The sequence below is a fragment of the Chrysemys picta genome, chromosome 11, assembly GCF_011386835.1.
Source record: "Chrysemys picta bellii isolate R12L10 chromosome 11, ASM1138683v2, whole genome shotgun sequence".
NCBI lineage: Eukaryota > Metazoa > Chordata > Testudines > Emydidae > Chrysemys > Chrysemys picta.
The window spans coordinates 73724796-73748656 of NC_088801.1; the positions used below are offsets into that span (position 1 = coordinate 73724796).

The 23861-nt window shown below is 45.1% G+C and overlaps 1 protein-coding gene across 2 annotated transcripts in view; it reads right to left on the bottom strand.

The window, feature by feature from the left end:
* The window catches only part of ASB18 (ankyrin repeat and SOCS box containing 18), a 51917-nt gene extending 28359 nt beyond the window's left edge, over nucleotides 1-23558 (bottom strand). The window contains exons 1-3 of one of the 2 annotated variants that reach the window (XM_024109239.3): nucleotides 23335-23558; nucleotides 11644-11788; nucleotides 6521-6788 (exon numbers count right to left, since the gene is read on the bottom strand). In XM_024109239.3, the coding sequence (XP_023965007.2) occupies nucleotides 6521-6788; nucleotides 11644-11788; nucleotides 23335-23529 (608 nt within the window). In that variant the 5' untranslated portion in view covers nucleotides 23530-23558. Of the gene's footprint in view, nucleotides 1-6520; nucleotides 6789-11643; nucleotides 12029-23334 lie in introns of those variants that run through there. The other variant, XM_005292108.4, reaches the window with a different exon arrangement.
* Nucleotides 23559-23861: the final 303 nt, after the last annotated feature.

Sequence of the window (23861 nt, forward strand, 5' to 3'; positions counted from 1 at the left end):
CAGCCAGCTTGGAATCTGAGCAGACCTGGATTGCCAGTGAGAGGGTCCCTGGGCTGGGACTGGGGCAGGGCCGGTGCTGCCATTTAGGCCAACTAGGCGGTTGCCTACCCCGCCAAGATTTGGGGGTGCCAAAAAGTGGCACCCCCAATTTTTTTTTTACAGCGGACGCTGCACTGGGAGGGAGAGGGAGTCTGAGCCGCCAGCAGGCAGCCCAGGGGTTCCCCTGGGTCAGAGCTGCCGCACGGATCCCCCGGCCGGGGGGTGGGGAGCTGCCGCGGGGGGATGCCTCAGGGTGGGAGGGGGGGGGGCTGCTGCAGGGGGGGTGCCTCAGGGTGGAGGGGGGGCGGGGAGATGCTGCAGGGCTGGGGGGGACGACACAAGGTGGAAGTTTAGCCTAGGGCGCGAAACTTCCTTGACTGGCCCTGGACTGGGGTAACAATTGGCCCAGGTTCCCAGTAGCACAGGACCTCGAGTTGGAAGAGGAGACTGTCTGAGACACTGTCTGGATGGCTTGTCCAGTGGGACTTTGTTATCCCAGAAGGGAGAACTATATAGTGACCTACCCTGAAAGCTGAGCCACAACGAAGTGGACCGAGTCAAGGAGAGAGAGGGGGCCACAGTGTAAGTAAGTGTCGGAAGGGGGCGCCAGAGGGGGCGAAAGCTAAATCCTCAGACCCAGCCACAAGGAGGCACAGTAGCAGTGAGTGGGGAGCCCTTTACAGGCTGTGGCTGTGGAAAACAGCCACAGGCACCTTCCCTCACTCATTCCCCCTCTACAGGACCCGTAGGCAGGGAAGACAGTGGGTGAATTTAGCTTAGGGCTGGGCTTTTGGTGAGCAACAGTGTTGAAACAGTGAGCATTTTTACTCCCAACAAATATGGTTTTGTGTGAGTATGCACAATGTCCGCATAGCATGGCAATGCTGTGACCAATACATTTGCTTGTCTTCACCAGCTGCCATGTGTCAGAAGGAGGGCTGTGTGGGGGGTGGTGTCTCTGATTTGTGCTGATCCTCTGTAAATGATCAGTGAAGTCACGTTTGCATAAAGTGTGGTCAGACCATCCCTCCTGAAATTTCACTTCTCTGTGGAATGACTGCTGGTAAAAATTTCATACCTGGAATTTCTTTTCAGATTATTACAACTTAATTATTTTCTCATGCCAGTAAATTTTTTTTCACAATTAACAATAATAAAAAACTTGTACTGTGTTTAAATTTCAAAAATATTTTCAGAAATAAAAATAACCGGATAGTGGGTCAAAAAGATTAGTTTTTGTACTTTTTTTTTGGTGGGCTTTATTTCCCTGTTTGAAATTCACAATCAATGAAACGTGGTCAAAAAAATCCAAGTTTGAAAAATGTTGACCTGCTCTATTTGAATCCTGCTAGTACCCTGGTTCTGGCTACTGGCCATAGACAACAAGGGCATGGATTGTAAGGCCCTAACCCTGTCGACACTTATGCATATGCTTTACTTTATTGCCGTGAGTTGTCCCATTGAAATCAAACACCTGTGTAAGTATTTGCAGGATTGGGGCCTAAGACAAGAAGCGATATAAATGGGGTGGAAAGAGAGATGCAATCATAGTATGCACATTTAACATATTTAAACGTCCCAGCTATATCCAAGTGCCCTATCACCTATCTTATTAATGGATAACTTTTGGTTGTAGGCATTATGGAAGAAAAGGGTACTGATTTTGCAGTTCAGCTGGGGGGGCAGGGTGTTCCACAGAAGCAAGGTACAAGTAGTAAAGGAAGAGAAGTGCCATAGACATGGCTTCTGAAGAGCACTGGGCAGTAACATGGTAGGTGTGGTAAGGACTGACGCAGGACAGATGAGATTTGCTCAGCCACCGGGAGCATGCTCAGGAAATGTAAGAAACAGCTGAGATCACCGTCTGTTTGGTGACACAGCCAGCTATCTTACAAGGGAAAGTGAATGTGATTCAATGGAGTTTGGAGGGAGGAAGTTCATATTGATGAAGTTTTTGTCTGTGGGAAGTCTGAGGAAGAATTTAAGATTGAAGTAGGTTCTTAAGGGAGTTGTGTGGCTGCTTGGCTAAAGTGATGAGGAGTGTACACTGAAGCAAACCCAATGGCATGTTTTCGGGCATGTGCTTGATAGAGGCTGAAGGAAGAGCCAGAGGACTCCTAGAGCCAAGCTATCGGACTGTATTAGAGCTGATGCTGTTTCTAGATATAAAGAGTGAAGGCAAATTTATACCTAACTTATCCTCAAAAGGCCAAGCTATTTATGTGATTCTAAAGCCCTAAGGTGTGAGCCAAGACACCAGAGGAGGGATGGTGCAGTGGTTAGGGTGCTAGCCAGAGACCCAGGTTCAAGGCCCTGCTCTGCCATAGCCTTCCTGTGTAACCTCAGACTCTGTGGCTCTGTTCCCCATCTGTGAAATGGAGGTAATACATCCCTACCTCACAGACACATTGGGAGTGGTGTAGATACAATAGTAAGGGGCACCAGAGGATTTAAACAATCTCTTAAGCAGGATTCTATTGACCATAGCCCCATTACTGGCATTTGATGGTGTTTCCAAGCCTACAGTCATTTCAGCAAATGCCAACAGCTACACCCTTGGTGAGTTGCTACTCTAGTGGCACAGATACGGCTGGCAGCTTATAGCCTATTCTAGGTACTTTTGTCCCCCAAAGAGAGAATGTTTGTCTCTGTAGGGGTGTGCAAGAGTTTAATATGCTACTTGTACAGTCTTGATCATTTCAAGTTGCCCACAGCCACAAACTGCACTTGCCATTAGTAACTAGAAAAGACCTGGCCTCTGCCAGACCCACCACCAAAGACAAAACTGATTAAAATAGCCATTACTGCTGGCACACCCCCTCAACAGTGTGCAATAGACGTTGTTGGCCAAGTTACTTGCCACGGTCCCACATCTAGCTTATGAAATCTATGCTCTGAAGCTGAAGGTCTGATTAAGGATGGTGATATTACTCCAACAGTCCTTGCAGGATACATGATTGAACCCAACTGGCAGTGTGGTGGCCCAGCACAGGGAAGAGCCTAAAATTTAAGATAGAATCACGTGAGTCTTGCAGAATGACCAGGAAGACATCTCAGAGAACTTCATATCTTCCATGTAAGTGTTCCAGACACTGCATATGCCTTTGGGAAAGAATAGCACCAGAGCTGCGTGAAAGGGACACACCGATGTGGAGTGACAATTTTTTTACATCTGTAGACGTTCTAACTAGACCTTCAACTCTCCAGGTCAAAACATCTTGTCTCATGTGGCATTCTGGAAAGAGAGAGTCCCTGATAATGGACCACAGTTTGCCAGCTCTGAATTCCATGCTTTTGGGAGACTGTGTTATTTCATGCATATGAACTGACTGGTGGAGAGAGCAGTATGACTAGCTAAGAGCGTACAAAAAGTCCCTATATTAGCTCTGCTGAGTGATAGGGCATGGCAGCTGATGATAGGTCCATGGTAACATTTTGATCCAGCGGGAAAAAGTAAATTATTATCCTAAATGGCCTGGCTTAAAGTGCGCAAGGCTGAGCGGTGCCAGATCTGAAGTTTCAGGCTGTCTTCCTTAGCTGCTGGCATGTAGCTCAAAACGAACCCACATTTAAAAGAAAGACACTTAGTCTTGATAAGACTGGATAAGACAAAACGTTGGCCACCACCCATTGTCACCAGAAGTAGCTGTGCTCCATTCCTGGGCCCCATGGGAGTCCATCTGACAGAGACAAATTAAGGTCCTCACTAGAGTTGGCCAGGATTCTTAGATGACATGTCTTTCTGTTGGAAAATACCAATTTATCAGGAAGATTTCTCGGCTCCATGGTGGAATTTCTGGTGTATGAGAGATGGCAAGCACTGCCTGACAATAGCTTAGTGGCACTCATTTGGGATGTGTGATACCCAGGTTCAAGTTCTGCTCTGACACCACCAGAGCAGTGACTTGGACTTGGGTCTTCTACATCTCCAGTGAGGGCACTGACAAGAGGGCTATTCTGGGGTGGCTCACTGATGCCGAAAGCCGCCTGCCTGCCACCCTCACAGCGACTGGCAGGCCCCCCCCCGTGGCTTGCCACCCCAGGCACGCGCTTGCTGCGCTGGTGCCTGGAGCTGCCCCTGGTCACATGGCAGTAATAGGTTTGGTAAAGCAGGTGTGCTGGATCTGCTAAGCAGGGGACTACAACTCCCATCAGTTCCCTCCCCACTGCACATCCTTCCTGCTGGCTAGGTAATGAGAAAGGTCCTGAAAGTGGCTGGGGTTAGTTGGGAAGTGGCAGCTGGTCTGCGTGGCGTGCCAGGAGCGGCAAAGAACCTGAACGCAAACAGTCCCCAGGAACTGTATGCAGAGCTGCGTGTGGAACAAGGCTGTGAATGCCAGGTGTTACAGCTGGGTGCAGGTCTGGGTGAGGCTTGTGGGGGAGCAGCAGTGGCTGAGCAGGGAGCCAGTGCAGAGGGTCCCCAATGAGACAGGCCTGGAAACCTACAAGCCCTTATTTGCTGGAAAAAAGACTGGACTGTTTTGGAAGTTTGCCTGAAAAGGGTTGTGCCTAATTCTGCTTTCAGTTAGTATAGAATAAATCAAGAGTAATTCCACTGAATTGAATGGCATGATAGTAGCGTGGACTTGGCTTGCAGTCAGAACCCGGCCAACAGGGCCAAATTCGGCTTGAATATAAACAGTAGTGAAAAGTTATGTCAAGGGTCAGAGAGGGGTAACAGTATCACTTGAATTGGTACCCCTGCATGCAGGTAAATCTTGATCAGCCACGTGATGTAATGCCAATGTGACACTAGTGGGGGAACTACTTCAGCTTTTTCCATCAGAATAGAAATTACCTAGATGGTGCAGTAGGAGGGGCTTTAACTTTTGTTGTCCATTGCTCTTCGTGCTATACTCAACTCTCACTCCCTTGGCATGTAAGTTACCCGTTTTGCACAACCACCGAATACCAAATCAGTGGAAGCGACACAGCTGTATCACTTTCATCCACTTGGCATTGGGTGTTCCATGTTTATTCTTCTCTCCAGGACTGTGGCATATGTAGGTTGTGGTTATTAGCATTTTTTTTAGGGTGACCAGACAGCACATGTGAAAAATTGGGACAGGGGGTGGGGGGGGGGGTAATAGGAGCCTATATAAGAAAAAGACCCCAAAATCGGGACTGTCCCTATAAAATTGGGACATCTGGTCACCCTAACTGTTTTATATGTACTGCTGCATCTTGATATTTTTAAAAGGAGTCTGCCTGGCTGCAGAGGTGACTGGTGCTTGCCGATAGTGTGTGTGTGTGTGGGGGGGGGGGGCAGAGGGAGGGCAGCAGACTTCAGCAGTGTCACTGAGCATGCTCAGTCCGTGTGAGCATGCTCAGTACAAACCAAGTGGCAAATTGGGGGGGGGGGGGAGGGCACATGATCCTGCATGTCCCCCCCCCGCCCCATGTGTCACATCTGCCTGGCTGACTTAGTGAGGCAAAGTTGATACAGGACGTTAGAGGCGAGAGAGCCACACGTTCACACCGAGATCTCTCCTGGAGACAGCATTGCAATTTTCCTTATTCCAAGATATGAAAATTAAACTTGTTTTGTGGGAAAATGGAAACATTTCCCGGTTTTGCTCAGACGTACTCCATCTAAATCAACTTTTTGTTCTGTCAGCCTGAAAGTCTAACTGGTCTTGGTGTTGCATAATCTCTCATCACCTAGATAAAGCAGAGGGGTATGATAGATGGAGTTAAGCTGCTATTGTCGTGTACACACCTGTGCATTGGACTTAAAGATTCTATGCCTGGAGGTTAGCCAAGCCAGAATCCAGCTCCCTGTTGCTATATGGGCTCTGCAGGGCTAACAAGTAGTAAAAACCTATTCCCGTCATTAACAGAGTCAGGCGAGGAGATGCTGACTACACAAAGGATGTACATCTGGCGTGTAAGGAGCAGTCAAATTGATGCAAGTTCTTCTGACTCTAATTCCCCTTGAACTCAGTATTATCAGGGCCGCCCAGAGGATTCAGGGGCCCTGTGGCAAAGCGGGGGAGCTGCAACGCTTGTACTCACCTGGTGGAGGTCAGGGTCTTCGGCGGCATTTCGGTGGCGGGGGGCCCTTCACTAGCTCCGCGTCTTCGGCAGCACTAAAGGGCCCCCCGCCACCGAAATGCCGCCGAAGACCCGGACCGCTGCCGGGCCAGGGCTTGCGGGGCCCCTACGGGGCCCAGGGCAAATTGCTCCACTTGCTCCCCCCTCTGGGCGGCCCTGAGTATTATAGGGGAAAGTCACTTTGCTTGGGGCAGGTTTGTGCTGAGCAATCGCCAAGATGCTATAAGCTCCATAGGAGTCTTTCTATAGGCTCCAAAGGGCTCTGGCTCAGGCCCATGTAGAGAAGAATATATGGACTGGTGGAGAGAACTGCACAGGGAAGGTTAAATGAACATTACAATTGCAAGGGCGGTGGTGGTTAATAATGGGAGAGAAGGGTATGTGTGTGTGTGTGGGTACATGCTGCCTGGCACAGCCCTCTTCTTACCCCAGCGTGTTCTGGTTGGTGCACAGATGCAGTGGTGCCAAGCCTTCCTCGCTCAGGAGGTTGGGGTTGGCTCTGTGCTCCAGCAGCAGCTCCGTGCAGTCCGTGTGGCCCCCCACGCAGGCCTCGTGCAGAGCACTCTGGCCTCCTGGAGCCATGTTGGGGTCTGCCCGCCAGAACAGCAGGTGACGCACGCAGGCGGTGTGTCCATTTCTGGCGGTGATGCACAGTGGGGTGGTCAGTTCCCTCTTGTATTCGAGGGACCACAGGCCTGTAGGGCAGAGAGAGAGAGAGAGAGAGAGACGTGAGAAGGCTGGACTTGTGGTTAGGGCACAGGAGAGGGACTCCTGAGATCCAAGCTCTGCCACCGGCTTCCTGTGGACCTTGGGCAAGTCTCTTAATTTTTAAATGCCTCAATTTCTGATCTGCAAAGTGGTAGCCATGCTTCCCTTCCTCCCAGGGCTGAGGATAACTTCATTAGCAGCTGCCCAGCTTTGATCATTACAGCGCCAGGGGGAAGCCAATAAAAGACTGGGGTGAGTGGCAGACACAGATGTCAGAGACTTTGCCCTTTTAAACCAGATAGACCAGGTGGATGAGATGATATCTTTTATGGACCAACTTCTGTGGGTAAGAGAGACAAGCTTTTGAGCCACACAGAGCTCTTCTTCAGGTTTGGGAAAGGTACTCCCAGTGTCACAGCTAAACACAGGTTGAACAACATATGTGCTGCTAACTGCTTCTGCTACGCTAAGGGCCCATTCAAGGTGAAGTGACCTGTTATTTTATACAAGACATACAGTAAATGTTATACTTTCCAGCTGCACAAACTAAGGCCCTGTCTACACTACAAAGTTATGTCAACCTAACTTACGTCAGCACACAGCCCGGGCAGTTATAAAATGGCTTGTGTAAGCACACTTAGCTCCTGATGTCAGTAGTGTGCAGCCTCACCAGGAATTGTCAGTGTGGTGCATTGTGGGATGGCTCCCGAAAGGCAGAAAAAGTCAACGTATGCAGTGCAGTGTCTACAATGATGCGGCGTTGGCCTGTGTCCATTGACCGTGACTCTACGCCGCTCGGGGAGATGGTGTAACTATATCAGCATAGAGACAAGTATAAGGGGGTAGCCAGGTTAGTCTGTATCCACAAAAACAACAAGGAGTCCGGTGGCACCTTAAAAACGAACAGATTTATTTGGGCATAAACTTTCGAGGGTAAAAAATATCTGTAGAAGTGAGGTTTTTTTTACCCACGAAAGCTTATGCCCAAATAAATCTGTTAGTTTTTAAGGTGCCACCAGACTCCTTGTTGTTTAAATCAGCATAGATAGGCAAATTACATTGATGGGAGCCAAATTTAAGTGAAGACATTTCCACAGCGACGTAAGGCAGCTTATGTCGACCTAACCAAGTAGTGTAGACCAGGCCTGACAGCGGGAGCAATTAAAATACAAAGCAAAACCAAGAGACTTGGCACCTGTGGGCCCCCTCCCTTCTCCTGCCTGGCGCACAGTGCACAGGAAAAGGAATTTGAGAAAGTTTTGACCTGCAGAAAATGCCTGTGCGTTTGCAGCTCTTTAATGCACATTGCTCTCGAAAAGGATTACCGGCTCCTCATTCAACACAATTCTGGTTTCTTTCTTTCCCCCTTTCTAGTTCTCTGTGTGTGCAGCCGTTGCCCTTTTGCTGAATAAAACAGAGCAGTGCACTGTACATTTTTTCGCTCTCTGAAAACTTTGGGGCTTTCAAAAGGCCTGTTTAAGGTTGTTAGCCACTCTGAGCAGTGGTGGCTATAGGGGAAAAGAAAATTCCCCAGTGAATGCACATCAATGGGCAGGATTTCACATGGCAGGAATACCGTCTTATAATGATGGAAGAATCGATATCGTGCCTGTAATGAGCCGCAAAGGGTACCTTATTCAGAGACTTAACTTCTTCCCCTGAGCCCATGCAGAGAAGTTTTAAAAGACAGCTCATTAATTACCCACCTGCATCTAATACAGATTTGTAACCTGTTGAGGGCCGTGCCTGGCCCCTGGGTGTGCAGCTTACTGTTCATCCAGGGGGAAAGCCTGCATTAACTGGACATTTTAGTGGGCCTGAAGTAACAGAGCCAACCAGGAATTTGATACTACAGTGACCCTGGACATGACAACTGCCCTTGCACGGATAGAGTTTGGATTTGCAAAGAACTATATGCGTGTATTTCATTCAAGTGGCTGGCTTCTCTGCCTCGTAGCTCCTGTGTGAAGCTAGCCATCAGAGATGTCCTGGCTATTCAGTTCCACTATCCCCTGCTTGCTTTATGTACACACAGTCCCCTAAAGTCAATATGCCGTCACACACAGCAGGTCAAACCCTGCCTTCTGTAGATCATGAGCTACATGTGTTTGGGAGCAGGTACACCCCCTTTCTAGGTACTCCAGTAGCTCTAGAATACCCAAGTTGTGCCACCAAAACATACATAAACAGATTTCCCCAGCTTGCTGGTGAGGCATTGGCAAGGGAAGTATTATCCCCTCTTTAGACATGGGCAACTGAGGCAGAGAGATGAAGTGTGGAGTGATGAAGTTCCAGATCTCACAGGGAGTCTGGGGCATAGTTGGGGTCGCCCAAGTCCCAGGCTAGTGGTTTCCTCTAGTGGTCTATTGCCACATAACCAGCCTTCCTCCCTATGCACAGGTAGAAATCCTGCAAATTATTTTATCCTCTTCCCTTCAGTTGTAGCCTCAGGATATTAAAATCCAGCGGCCAATGGTGCATGCATGTATGGTGTAACTCCTCCCCCAGACCCTTCCATTGCAGGAAGGATGGAGGCTATTGTTTCAGACCAAAGTTTAGGATGGGAAGATTTTGCGATTGCGTTGACTGCCTATTTTGGGACTGCATTTGTCCCAGCTTTTCCCATCCCTTGAACCAAAGGAGGTGCTGGATAAGCGCTATGAAATGTTACCGATTCCTTTCAGTATAGACACAGTGACACATCCCTAGTATCCAAGGAAGCGTTTAAAGAACTGCCTAGACAAATGTCTCCCCTTGAGCCTCTGGGATCGTTCAAATCATATTTCTGACCCCACTCCCCAAGCCAGGACACTTACCACTTCATGGCAACAGCAGAGATGGAAGTCAGATTCGTCTGCTTCAGAAGCCACTTGAACTAAAGGGGCAAGTACAGGGCCTGTGACCTACAACTGAGCAGTTACGACTCTAGGGGGAGGCCCACATTCATACAAGTCGTGTGTTTGTTCGTAGGGGGCGAGGGCTCAGCCCAGGGGTGAAAGTAACTTAAAGGAGTTACCGGTATGCTGGAGTCCTGAGCGGGGGCGTGGCCTCAACCGGAAGAGGCATGGCCTCAACCAGAAGAGGCGGGGCCTTTTATGATTTAAAGGCCTTGGGGCTCCTGCTGTGGCTGGGAGCCCCAGGGCCTTTAAATCACCCCGGAGCTACCAGCTGCAGAGACAGCTGGGAGCCCTGGGGCTCAGGGGCGAATTAAAGGGCCCAGGGCTCCAGCCGCTGAGGAACTCTGGGCCCTTTAAATCAGCGCCACGGAAGCCGGTCCAGTTCGGCACGGCGTACTGGCTCTTGCCGGTACGCCGTACCGGCTTACTTTCACCTCTGGCTCAGCCTAAAAGTCAAACTCTCGGTTTCTGCATATTTTAATATGTACAGTGTAATAAGAGCAATTAAAAATAAACCTCGTTAAAGCAACTTAGCCCCATTCTGACTTGAATGACTTTTTTTTGTCGACTGAGGCCGTTTCAGTTACACTGGTAGGAGCCCTGCCCTGCTTTTTCAAGCCTGCCTCAGCAGCCATATGCCTCTGCAGTGTGGCCTAGTGGACAGACTGGCACTTGGGAGACCTGAGTTCTATTCCTGGTTGCGGTGGGACCTGGGAGCCATCTCCCCATGTGCGGTGCTGACTGGGCAAAACTGATTGGAAAATGGAATTTCTATCCTGTGGGAAATGGATATTTTGTTTGTGCCCTGAACTGGGACAAAAACCTGAAATAACGACGCTTGTGGCACACTAAGGAGTTCAGAAAGACTTTGATTTGGAAAGGTTGAAACACCATGGAGAGGCAGTGGTGCATCATGGGAAATGTAGTCCAGCCAGTGAGCTGGGCTTATAGGGGAGAATGGGAGCATAAGGAATCCAGAAGTACAACTCCCATCAGGCCCCGTGGCAGCTTAGGCGGTCACAGGGATTAACACTGACCTGAAGGAAAACATTTAATTCAATTTTCTCTAATAGAAAATCCTGTGAAAAGCCCTCTCCTTTCCCACGGGAGATTTTGTGTTCAGTGAAGCCCCATTTTCTGACACTCAGGTGTTTTGTTCAGTGTTTTTATCCAGCCCTGGCACTGGGTATATCGTTCCATTGCCCATGATGGGCTAGGTTCAGCCTAGGCATTATGTAGGTGCGCAGTGGGAGGGAGGAAGCCTGTGCAGAATGGCATTGTGTGCTCTGGGTATTGCAGGCTCTGCTCCCTCTCTACTTCCCTACGGGGTCATAGTGCTAACGAGGGGCTAAGAATAGGCAGAACCTGGGTGTAAAATGCTGCAGGGATATAGCCCATTGCACGCTCCCCCTGTCACTGCAGAGCTCCAGGAAACCTTCAATCTCCCCAGCGCAGGACATCCCCAGAGCGCCCCCTGCTGCAGTGTTGTTCTGCACCCCTTTAGCATCCTGCCCCGAATGCAAAGCTGCCCGTGAGTGGCACAAACTGGCCCCATGGGACTATGCTTGGTAGTAAGCACTGTGGATACAATGTTCAAACATGCCAAACTGACCCATTAAAAACAAGTTAGGCACTTTAGGCTCCTAAATCACTGAACATTTGTACCCTAGATCTGTTAGTGAGAATTTGCAGAATCAGGCCCTTCATTTTCCCTGTCTAGAGCACTTGCTAACAGCGAGGCACTGCAAACATTTAGCACAAAGGCTGCATCCATGGAGCATATGGTATAATCATCTCAAAAGAAATCAGACTCTTCGGTAACATATTAGCAGGCTACTTAAAACAGAGTGTAATTCATTTAATATGAACACACCGCACCTTTCTCTCAAGCAGTGTTAGTAAGTGCCTGTTTACTTTTTAAACTGGTCCTTGAAAGCAAGAGTACCTGACAATCCAAAAGAGGCCAGGCTTTTCACTTGCCATTCCAGCTCATTTTTACTGATCTCAAAAATCAGATTGACGTCTTCATAATATTTATCAGTCAGGACCTTGAGGTTTCTCAGGTCTCCCGTGACCAGTGCTGTATAGTACTTTTCCGCTGGAGCATGAGCCATTAATGGGTACTCTGATTCCACTTTCCGAAGGATCTGTAGCTTCTCTATAACGGGTCCTGGCAGCTCATCCATTGCAATGCACTGCAACTTATTTTAGTACAAGACCTAGCTGTGTGGATAGATGGTCTTTTATAGTTTTCCATTGTCCTGTTACCATTGTCCAATTATAATCCAGTTAGAGCTCTATTGTTGTTGTATTTATAACTCCAGTGGGGTCAGATGATAATGGTTACTTGATACAGTAGGGGTCATATGGACTCCTGGATATAGCAACAGCAAGCCTGCCTAGTTATATATATACATATGTATGTATGTAATCACAAGGTGATAGCTAAGGTCAAATGTTCACAGTGCAGCTTTGTGTCAGCACCTCTTTGATTAAACTCCTGTTTTAATTCCAGACAGCAGGTTGGCGGAGAAAGAGACCAGTTTAATCTGGGAGGAAAATTTCCCCATAATAAAAGAAACCACTCACCCCAAGGTCTTTAACTTCTTTTTCCCTAGCTGAATGAATTTATATGACTCGTATTCTTCTGGAGTCTGTGTAAAAATACATGTTGTAAGTGGTTTAGCTGGGAGACTGATTTTTTTCAGGACTATGATCCATATTTCCAGCGCAATCCACTGTCATATGCTTTTGAGCACAAAAGAGCCATTAGGTGCAATTGGGTTTCACATTAAGTGATAATACTCTGCTGCAGAAGTCGTGCTCAGAATAGCGTCTTCTGAGTATCTCAAAGCACTTTATAAACATGAATGAATTAACTCACAGCACCTTTTGATCTAAGAATTAATATCCTTGTGCTATGTATAGCAAACAGACAGAACCTGATCCCGTTACCATTTAAATTAAAGGCAAAACTCCCATAGACTTCAATGGGGTTGCAAGGATGTGAGGGTCAGTTCAGCTGCTCTCATTGAAGTCACTGGGAGTTTTACAATGGGAGCAGGATCAAGCCCTAACTAATATACTCAAGCTCACGCAGGATGACTATGCAGAGTCAAGAATTGACGATGGATCTCATGACTCCCAGTCTGATGGCTTAAGCCCAAGAACGTTCCTCTCAATTAATAGGTTTCATATAATCTAAAACTTTAAGAGCCATGTCCTAACTGCCCCCCCAGAGTAAATATCCAAAGAAATCTCCTTGAGAAAACACAATGACCTAAAGAAATTGCAACCTAATGAAGCTAGCAAACAATGTACAAAAAATGGAGGAGTTGTGGCCTTGTGCTGAAATTCTATTACAGCTCCCAAACTAAATAGGGTCACTAGTTGGATGGAATAGTTGACAGAATATGTAGGTGAGGATGGAAGTGATTCTGGCGTTTCTGTAGAGGGTGTTCTCTACAATCTGACAGCTTTCCATTGTTTCCCAGAGTTTGTCAATGTATTGCTTTGTTTTCCTTTTACCTTCTTTCCCACAGACCCATGTGTATCTCCGCATTCATCATTGTGCTATCATGTCTGCAGTATAGACGCCACTATAGCCTCTTGTGCCACCTCCTCGGTACTGCAAAGAATCAGAGGACCTTGTAACGAAGCATGTTGCAAAAGTCACATTGAGCTTCTTCTACAGTGCAGCATCTTGAAAGTTGCGCTAGACCCCAGCCAAACTCCCAGATCTGAACGCTTTCAATCTTTTGAGGGACGGGTGAATTTGAAATCAGATCCGGACCTAACTTTTGTGTCTCAGCCCCACCTGCTAGAAAACTAGAACTAGAATAGAACATGGATTTATCCTAACTGGTAAGGCTTCAACTCCTCAATATTTTATTTTTCCTTTTGGCTTTGAGAGAGGGACTCTTCCTGAACCATAAAATGATGTCTCCAGGTGTGTCAGCACCTGAAGTTTATCTAAGATCATCCAAAACTTTTTAACGTTTTTCTTAATTTTCCTTCTCCCTCCAAATCCAATCAGATTCTTCCTATCCTCTTTTCCACCCTTGCCTCTCCAACCTTCAGCTGATCCTTAGCCTCCAGTGCCTCTTCCTCGTCTCATCCAAGCCTCTGTGCTTGTTGATATTCCATCGGGCAGGGGAGGTCTCTGGCGATGTGCTCTATTCGTCCTCCATGTATTACGTGGTTCACTTGAATGTTGCACCATTGTAATATGGCAGATGTCCCAATACATCTTGCTGACCCTTCTGCATCCCAGAGGTGTCTTTGAGCAAAGGCAGTAAACTTTTGGGGTAAGGAAGGAAGGTAGGGGCAGGAATGAATGTATCACTTGAACTGTTTTGAACCTGAATGTACAGTAGTTTGGGCTTGGTTTGAGATTCAGATTGGTGTTTGGTTCATATCGTCTCATAATGTCTCCCAGCAATTAACCTGGTGGTTGCCATAGAGGAAATCTGGGTTTGGCTCCTGATCTTTTATTTCCCACCCCAGGTGCAGCTGGGAAATCAACATGTAGGAAGGGATTATCTTCTCACCCCCCCCCCCCCCACATGCAAGTTAGGGAGCAGGGCTGATATGTTCAGTAGAGAACCTAGTCCTTCTCGGTCACAAGAATGTGAAGTGGGACGTATTGTGTCTGGAAAAGAGGGGTGTGAGTAGCACAGGAGTGGAAAAAACGGGGAGAAAATCCCCAAAACTTAAACAGCCAGAGGCAGTGTGTTACAATATTCAGATCCGCGTTTCATCCCTCCCCCTTTTTATGAGCCATTATTTCCATCCAATTACTCAAATGTTGCGGTCAGTGCAGGGACACAGTTACAATAATAACAGCATTACTAACATGTGAGGCTAAAATTAGCCATGACTGGGAGGATTTTAATAATCCCTAAGTATCCCTAAGTGGGGCATGTAACCAACACCACTCTGTGTCGGTTACTTCACTCATATGCTAGCTAAGGCAAGCTGGTTTTCCAAATCATTAGAAGCTACGGTATGAAGATCAGGATGAAGCCATATTTTCATGTTTTTAGTTAAATTTAGGGGTAATAAAATTAGCATTGATTCCTGGCAGGTGGATTATTGTGGGTTTGTTGGTCACTTTCTGAAGTCTGTGCACTTCTGAGTGAAATCTTGGATACATAGAAATGCTGCTGGCTAATAAACAGGAAAGAGCAAGGAAGGTTCCCCAGTTGGATTGCTAAAGAAGCCGAGGATATAAACCCCATCATTGCTCCACGAGAGAAAAGACTGTAACTAACCTGCAGCTTTGGATCTAAAGTTGTCCTAATTTGTTAGAATGAAGAAACTTCATAGTTGTGGCAGAATTTGGATGTATAGTCAATAGATTTTCAAGAAAGGGAACTTCATACAGACACTGTGGGTGAAATCCTCACCCCATTGAAATCAATGGGAGTTGCACCATTGACTTCAGTAGAGCCAGGATTTTAGCCCATATACCTACTTCTGGACACTTTGAGTTGCCTGCTTTTGGCCCGTGCACCATTTTCGGATACTCTTCCCTGGGAATCAAGTGTTACTGGGTTTCTTTTGTTTTCTATGAATGATATTCAATGGTCTGAAATTACTGTATTTTTAAAACTAAAATCCATTTCAGAACATAAACAATCCTGATCAAAACTGCAGTAGATATTGTTCTATGCTCCTTAAAATATGCCTTTTTATACTGTTTGCCATGTGCCGATCTCAACATGCTTTACAAAGGAGGTCAATATCAATGATCCCTTTGTACAGATGGAGAAACTGAGGCACGGAATGAGGAAGTGACTTGCCCCAGGTCACCCAGCAAACCAGTGGCAGGGCTCAGAATTAAACTCAAGTCCTAATTCAGTAACCAAGACACTAGGCCGCACTGCCTCCCCAATAGACCACAAATATATTCTCTATGTAACTTGAAGGAGATGTAGACATTCTGTGTACTTCATCATTAAAAGTATAAAATTCTCTTCCTGCCTGCAACCTGGGAACATGTGACACAGCTACTATCTTGCGTTTCAGGTCAGCATGCAGAATGTTAATGATAGTGATCTCTCACTCATGGAGACTTGATATTTGTTCTTTGTGTTGTTTTTCTTAACATAAAATAAGTAATCTAGACTGAAACAGATCTCTTGCTCTATTTGTATGGGGAAATTAATTTTTGTTATGACTTGGTCAGAAATTACATCAGTGATGGTGAAATATCACTCTATGACCTTGGACAAAGCTATGTTCTTTTGCTTGCCTTTATATATTTTGTTTTGGATGCTCTTTTCTCCTGTCTATTCATATGCAGAGTAGGAACTGCTGTTGACAGAGGGTCAGTTTCTGATTAGTTGATGGTGATGAGCAGAGCTGAGCAAATAATGCACTTTATTTCGGGCACTTTGTGGGCTAAATTGAAAAAAAAAAACAAAAAAAACCAACCTCCTCAAAAATCTGATTTGATTCAAACTGAAATGATTTTTTTTGTCAAATTGAAAAATTTTGTTTTGAATGGACCAAAACATTTGTCAAAGTTTTCATTTTGAGTCGCCTGTTTTGGGTATTTTTCATCTTTTTTGGTGTGCGTATGGTTTTTTTTTTAAGTTGGTCAAATTTGAAATCCAAATGCCATTTCAAAGCAAAAATCAAAACCAAAATGTTTCAAAACAAAAAAGTGAAAAAGAAACATTTTGACTCTTCTGACTTTTTTTTCCCAACTGAAACTATTCTTTGAATTCAACCTGAATTTGGCAAATAGTTTTGGGCCCTCCAAAATGCCCTTTTTGTTTAAAAAAAAAAAAAAAAGTCGCCCAACTGAAATGATAAGTTACTTATGTCTCATTCTATTGACACCAATGGCACTAGTTGTGGAGTAAAATGCTTCTCTACCTGACTAAGGGCACCACAATCTGTTCCAAAGTAATCTTCCTAGTTTCAGTGTTTTTGTCATTCTTCCTTCCTTTTAATCCTCAAGAGAAAGTCCTTGATATATAGTTTCACTTTATTATTTTGGGTGGGCAGACTAACAAACAGGTTTTAGGTTTAGGGCCTGATCCGGACAATAATTATGCACGTGAGTAACTCTACTTAATGGACTAACTCAGATCTGTAAATTACTCGGATGTATTTGCAGGATAGGGCCCATAAAGGTACAGCTCACAAGCATGCCCCCTCCATTAGCAATAGCATTACAACCATTAATCTTTAATATGTTTAGTATCTTACCCTTCTTTCTGAATATGAATGTTTGTAGAGTACACCTCATTTAACAAAACATTAAGCAATTTTACTTCTTCAGATCAAGTGTGTCTATTAATAATGACTCAAATTGTCTGAGCTGATTTCACATTATTAGGAAAACTCATTATTGTCATGTGAAAGAGCACAATATGCAAAACTAAAAAGAGTAAATTGAGAGCATGTTTACTAATTTATTACCCTTAAGCTGCTACATAACAGCTTTGTTAGTTGATAACATTATATAGGCTTCAAATCATAACTTCCAATACTGTCAACCCCAAGGATTCAAAATCACAAGATTGGCTTAAAAATCAGGAGATTTTTACATATACATTTTGGGGTTTTTAGAATCCAGATGACTTTTAAACCTTTAGGGTGTATTCTGGTTAAGTTTTGAAGCCTTGCTCCACAACCAAGAGAACTAAATATTTTTTTAAATGAAATTTAAGATTCTTACATATTTTAAGAAAAATTCCAAGTAAGCATGAGAAACAATAGTCACAAGAGGTGTCAACACTAATTAATAGTGTCCTCTCTAATGATCGTGTATTAACAAATTTAAAAGTAAATAACTAATTGTAATTGAGACATGAGTATTTCATTCACAGTTGTGTAAATACAGAAAAACAAACAAACAATCCCTTCCCCCACAGGAGATATGCAAGTCAACTCTCATTCAGATTCTTAAAAGAGGTAAGATACTCTTTGACCGTGATCTTAGTTCTGATATTTGTAGTCCATGAAAGTACTAGTAAGTGCTAGTGCTGACAGGAGTTTTTGTGGAAACAAGAAATTGAGCAAATATTGGAAAATATTCATCATGTAAACCATGCAGTCGAGGGGGAGGGATAGCTCAGTGGTTTGAGCTTTGGCTGCTAAACCCAGGGTTGTGAGTTCAATCTTTGAGAGGGCCACTTAGGGATCTGGGGCAAAATCAGTACTTGGTTCTGCCTAGTGGGGGCAGGAGGCTGGACTCAATGATCTTTCAAGGTCCCTTCCAGTTCTAGGAGATAGGCTATATCCATTAATTTAATTATTAACATACAGTTAAAATTTTTAAAGTAGAAGAATATCTTCAGAGCTTACCTTCTAGCATTCTTATCAGAACAGTACTTTTATTAGTACTATTGTTATCAACACTAAAGGTGAGGTAGAAAAGCCTGCCTTTTATAGGATCCTAGATTTCTCTTCCCATCATGCTTTGCTAAAAGCAGGTTGACCTAGGCTTCCCTTTTCCTTGCTCTTTCAGAGAATCATGTCTGCTCTAACCATGTCTTAAGTGTGTTCTCCAGGTAAGGATGAATTTTCTAGGGTCTGCTTCCTCACTTTGTTTTTTCTCTCTCAAACCATTCTGTTCCAGAGTGATAACCCTGTGGAAGAAAGAAGGGACCCATTCTTTTTCAGGGCTGCATTCTTAGGCTGTGAACAAACAAAGAGGGAGGATGCATTTATCTTGTTACAAAGCATGGTACCTTTTTCCCTAAGGCCCTTTTCTCATTCCCAGAGACAGTTTGCTTTATTGCAGTAGCGTTGATATGTTTATAATTATTGTACTGCTTATTTACCTGTGGAAATTACTCATGTGACTTAAATATCCAATTAAACCAGCTCATATTTACATATCGGATTCTTGCAATTGATTGCACGCACACTATAGGCTAAGAACTTACCACCCACATTATTAGGAAATGATGTTGAATCATAAATAAATTTGAGACAACTGCAATAGAGAAAAAGGCAGTTTGTCCAATAAATTATTAATGATAAATTATTTGTCCAGCTCAAGCATAAACTTATTGTTCTTGAGACTGATTCTCTGCTGTCTTGTATCTTGTGATTTGGGAGCATTTTGTGCACACTTAGATATGTAAATGAAGGCACAAAGTGCAAGGCAGGAGAGAACCAACACCCTTGGTTAGACTCTGGATCAGACACACAATTATGTAGGTCAGGGAAGAGCAGAGAGGACTGTGAGACTCTCCTGAGAGACCAAGCAAAGCTAAGTGAACGGACAACATGATGGCAAATGAAGTTCAATGTTCATAAATGCAAAGTAATGCACATTGGAGGGAAAAATTTAAATGACTCGTACACCTTATAACGTTCGGAAGTAACTGTATTAATTCAGGAAAGAGATCTGTCATTGCAGACCGCTCAATGAAGACCTCTGCTCAGTGTGGTTAAATACACAGAGCTGGTCAAAATTATTCCAATGCAACAACTTTCTATTGGAAAATGCGGATTTGACTAAATTGCCCTGTTTTGTGGGAACATATTGATTTCATCAACATTTTTGAAGAGAAATTATCCAAGCATTTAGATAAGGTCACAATGTTTTGTTTTGACTCGTATCACGTATATCGTACATATATATAACAAATTTTAACAGAAAATTCCTGTTCAGCTCCAATAATAGTGTACTGGTGTCCTCTGCTGTCTTTTAAATTTGGTTTGGTGCAGGTAGAAAAATTATAGTTCTTTGTTTAATTAGAAATAAAGACATTCAGATATGGATTTAGTTTTTCACTGGCCAAAGAAAGACCACTTCCTCAATACCTGTGTACAAATTTCATCTGAATCCACATCAAATCAAATTTCCCATGAAGTTGATGTTGGCAAAGAGAACTTTGCCTATTATTTTTTTCCTGTGGCATGCAGCTATGAAATGGTAAGGTGAATAATGGTGTGTGAAGCTTTGGCAAATTGGCCTCATGTCATATGGCTTGTGAAATTCCATCCAGTTACAGTAGGTTTGCTGATTAGTACACTCCATAGTGCTCTCACATATACAATGGTCTCTCCCCACTTCTCAGTGATAGCTAAGTACAGTAGTGATGTCTCATGTTACCAAGACTTCATTACTTTCATAAATTGTGCTGGAAGATACTTACTTGTACACCAGGAAGTATCGTAAATAATTTAAAGTAAGCTCCATTTGTCAAAATCAATGCCCAAAATATGCTAGGATGCATTATCCTTGCTCTCCTAAACGGTGTGTTCCCTTCATGGCTAATCCACAACATCTGGTAACTCGCAATGAGGCTTCCAGTCATTAATGTGAATTTTCAAGGTTTTACCGCCTTGTTCAAAGATGCAGCATGACTGTGAGGGCAGAGCTGAAACGTCACCTTTGAACACAGTTGACTTTAAACATGAGGGGAGCAGGGGCTTGAATTTTTCTATGTTAGCAACTCCCAGTTTGCTCCCTCTGTCTCTCTAGCAGCTTTTATATGTCCTATTGCTATGTGCCTCACGATTGTTAGTGACTTTATCCCTGCAACACCCCGTGAAACGGGGCGTTACTTCTATTCCTATTTTGCAAAGGCCCAGAGGTACTCAGACTTCTAAGCACCCATATCTCCTCTTGAGGTCAATAGGAGTTGTGGGTGTGTGGCACCCAGGGCCGGCTCTAGGCACCAGCTTGCCAAACAGGCGGCCACTCCGGAGAGGGGCGGCAGGTCCAACTATTCGGTGGACGGTCCCTCACTCCCGCTCGGAGCCAAGGACCTCCCGCCGAATTGCCGCCGCAGATCGCGATCGCGGCTTTTTTTTTTTTTTTGCGCCGCTTGGGGCGGCAAAAACCCTGGAGCCGGCCCTGGTGGCACCTCTGAAAATCAGGCCCTGTGGGACTTGCCCAAGTTCACACTTGCACCCCATCTCTTGATACCAGGCCAGTGCCTCAACCACTGGCCCATCTTGACTAGTCTTCATTGCCCACAACCTCTGCACTCTGACCCCGCAGGCTCCAAAGGCTAATTCAATACAGGGCATTTAAGCAGTGGATTCTCCACACTGATCCCCCCAGGCCTGGGGACTGGGCCTAATCAGCAGTCCTCCCAGACCTCTGACAGCATTGCTTCTTCTTCCCAGCTGCATTCTCTGTGCTTGCTTCATGGCTCTTTCTCTGAATGCTGCACTGCATGGGAAACCAACTTACCTAAAAGGGGAAATTAGAACGTCTGATTGTTCTCTAGGCTAAGTTCTCTCTTGTATTTGGAAAAAAAATGATATAAAACAGTTTAAAAACAGAAGAACCAGGAAAATAATGTACCCCCCGCGTGGATTAGACAATGACAGGACATGCTCAGTTGGCTTACTTGGACAAGACTCATCCTTTTCCTCTCTCTTATTCCGCATGACTATTAGAGTTGCAGAGACTGTGGCCATGGTGCCTCCAGCATGGCCAAAAGTCCTGAATGCGTGGAAGCCAGCCTGAGCGCCAGTGAAATCTCCTTCCCATGCACTGGGTCCTGAGTCCAAGTCTCTGCCTTCCTCTGAGAAATGGGCATAGGTCACTCTTGGAGCTAGCTCCATATTGTACTTTCATAGAATATCAGGGTTGGAAGGGATCTCAGGAGGTCATCTAGTCCACCCCCCTGCTCAAAGCAGGGCCAATCCCCAGACAGATTTTTGCCCCAGATCCTAAATGGGCCCCTCAAGGATTGAACTCACAACCCTGGGTTTAGCAGGCCAATGCTCAAACCACTGAGCTATGTCCCCCTCACTGAGCTATCCCACTTTGTTCTGTTTCCTGGCTGGACAAAGAGGCTGTGATGCTCAGAAGTGTGCGCATTCTATTTTTTTCACTGTTTCCATGGAAGAGAGGCTCCTATGTTGATACAGAGGCATATAATATAATTAATGGAGATATCCCATCTCCTAGAACTGGAAGGGACCTTGAAAAGTCATTGAGTCCAGCCCCCTGCCTTCACTAGCAGGACCAAGTACTGATTTTGCCCCAGATCCCTAAGTGGCCCCCTCAAGGATTGAACTCACAACCCTGGGTTTAGCAGGCCAATGCTCAAATCACTGAGCTATCCCTCCCCCCAACACTTGGGGGCATAACACTTTTGTCTGCATGTTGTCCTCATAAACACGATGCAACGGTAACTTCTGGTTGCTTTAATTTTAAGAAATGAAGTACTGTTTGCACTCTGGTATCAAGATTTTCTTTAAAGGGTTTAAGAGTTAATATCGAACTCGAAACAGCTGAAACGGAAGGCAAAATAGTTGTGTGGCGGTTGTTTTGGTGCAACACTGCCCCCTAAGGGTGAGAAAAAGTAGCTGTAAAAGCAGTGATGTAATGAATTGTTCAGTGTAACAGAGGAGACTGGGAATGTTGGGGTCAGCACCATGTCATAGGGTGGCTTGCTCCTCTAAGGCCAGAGGCCTGGAAACAATTAGTCCGGGCTAATTAGGTGGCCCACCACAGCTGAGTTGGGATGTGGGTATTAATTAGCTGGCTATTAAAAAGAAGCTGCAAGCTAAGGTGGAGATGTTATGACAGCATCAGGCAGGAAAGCCTGGGACAGAGGCTGAACCAATAGAAGGGACTGCAAAGATGTCCAGCTGGGGAGGCCTAGGAGAGACTCTGACCATCTCAGAGAGAGACTACAGAGCTATCCAGACAGCAGAGAAGCCTGGGGCTTACAGTAGCAGGAGCTGCTGCTAGAGGAAGCTGAGACTAACTGCTCAAGAAGCTGCTGAGCCTAGCAAGGAAAACTCATCCTGGCCTAGCTCCCTGAAGAATTTTCTGAAGAGATTCAGAAACTGTTGTTCTGGGGACTTTTAACGTTTTGCCTGGGCTCTGTGCTAAGGGCTTTTAAACCATTGTGCAAGTGGTCCTTTCAGAATGATTTATTAAATGGAGCTATGCTGAAGTTAGTTAGAGAGTCTGGCTTCTCCTCGACAGGGCTGTTAACTAATTGTTACCTTGTCATAGGGGAAACCGAGGCAGGCCACAGCAGAGCCACACGCAGCCACTGGTGAATGTTTGGGAGGCGACAGTGACCCTTGGGCATACCAGATAGACAGAGAAGCCAGCAAAACTCAGTAACCTGGAACTTAGAGGCCTGAGTGCTGGGATTGCAAAAGATTCATGTGATTATTCCTGTTAGGGAGTGGATGGCGTACTTAGCTCCGTTAGGTTTTTGTCCAAACTCTAATTTACAAAGAGAGGCAGACTCCAACAGAATTAAATTTATGAGTGTTATCTGCCTGGAAATTGTTCGAATGCAAGGTAGGGTTGAGAAACACTCTTCAGTGTGGAGAGCAAATTGATCTTTGATCCTGACCTGATTGCTGCACTTACGGTGGCCTGTCTGCTAGAATAATGTATTCAATTGTTTTAACCATGGCAAACACCGAGCATAGGGTGGAATACTGGAAAGAGGTGAAACTAGTGTGATGATGATCAAGCTTGGAGCTAGTCTAAAGTCCCAGCTCATAGCATGGAAAACCGGTGCCCTGTTAGACTATATCTAATGTTCAGGTAAACAAAATTTCATCTGTCAATGTCTTCCCATTAAGGAATGCTAGTTCTTCACACAATGAAAATGATAATGACATTTTAAGTCTCTATTTTTGCCATTTAAAAAATATCACAGTTACCTACTAGCACTAAAGGGTGCAGGTGAGCTTGTGGCTCCTTCATCCAGTCATCATTAGAGAGTTCGATGGTGGCATTCACATGTTGAACTTCAGTGCAGATCAAATCCATCACTGTGTTCTCATCCCCGACGTCCAGGGCAGCCTTTAATCTCCTCACCAAATTGGAGCTGGCCGGGTGATCAGGAATACAGTCAAAGCTGGACATTTTCAATTCTTTGCACTTGGGAAGCACGTTTTATTATTTTTAATACAGCGTACAAAGGCGGCCAGTTGTAAATGAGAAGCGTGTGCTATAAAAAGACAGCTCTGCTCATATTACACCAGTTGGGAATTACAAGGGGAGAAGGAGCCAGATGTAAGGGAGCCACTGAAAAGAACCATACACAATAAACTGTCTTTCAAAAGGTGGAGGTGATTTTTTTTTTGTGTTAACTTGGTGTTTATACCATAAGTGTAGCAGGGGAGAAATTGAGACAGGCCCTCCCAGAGGACTTCCAGAGGAAAAGCTGTTGCATTCAGAACTGGCACACAGAACGA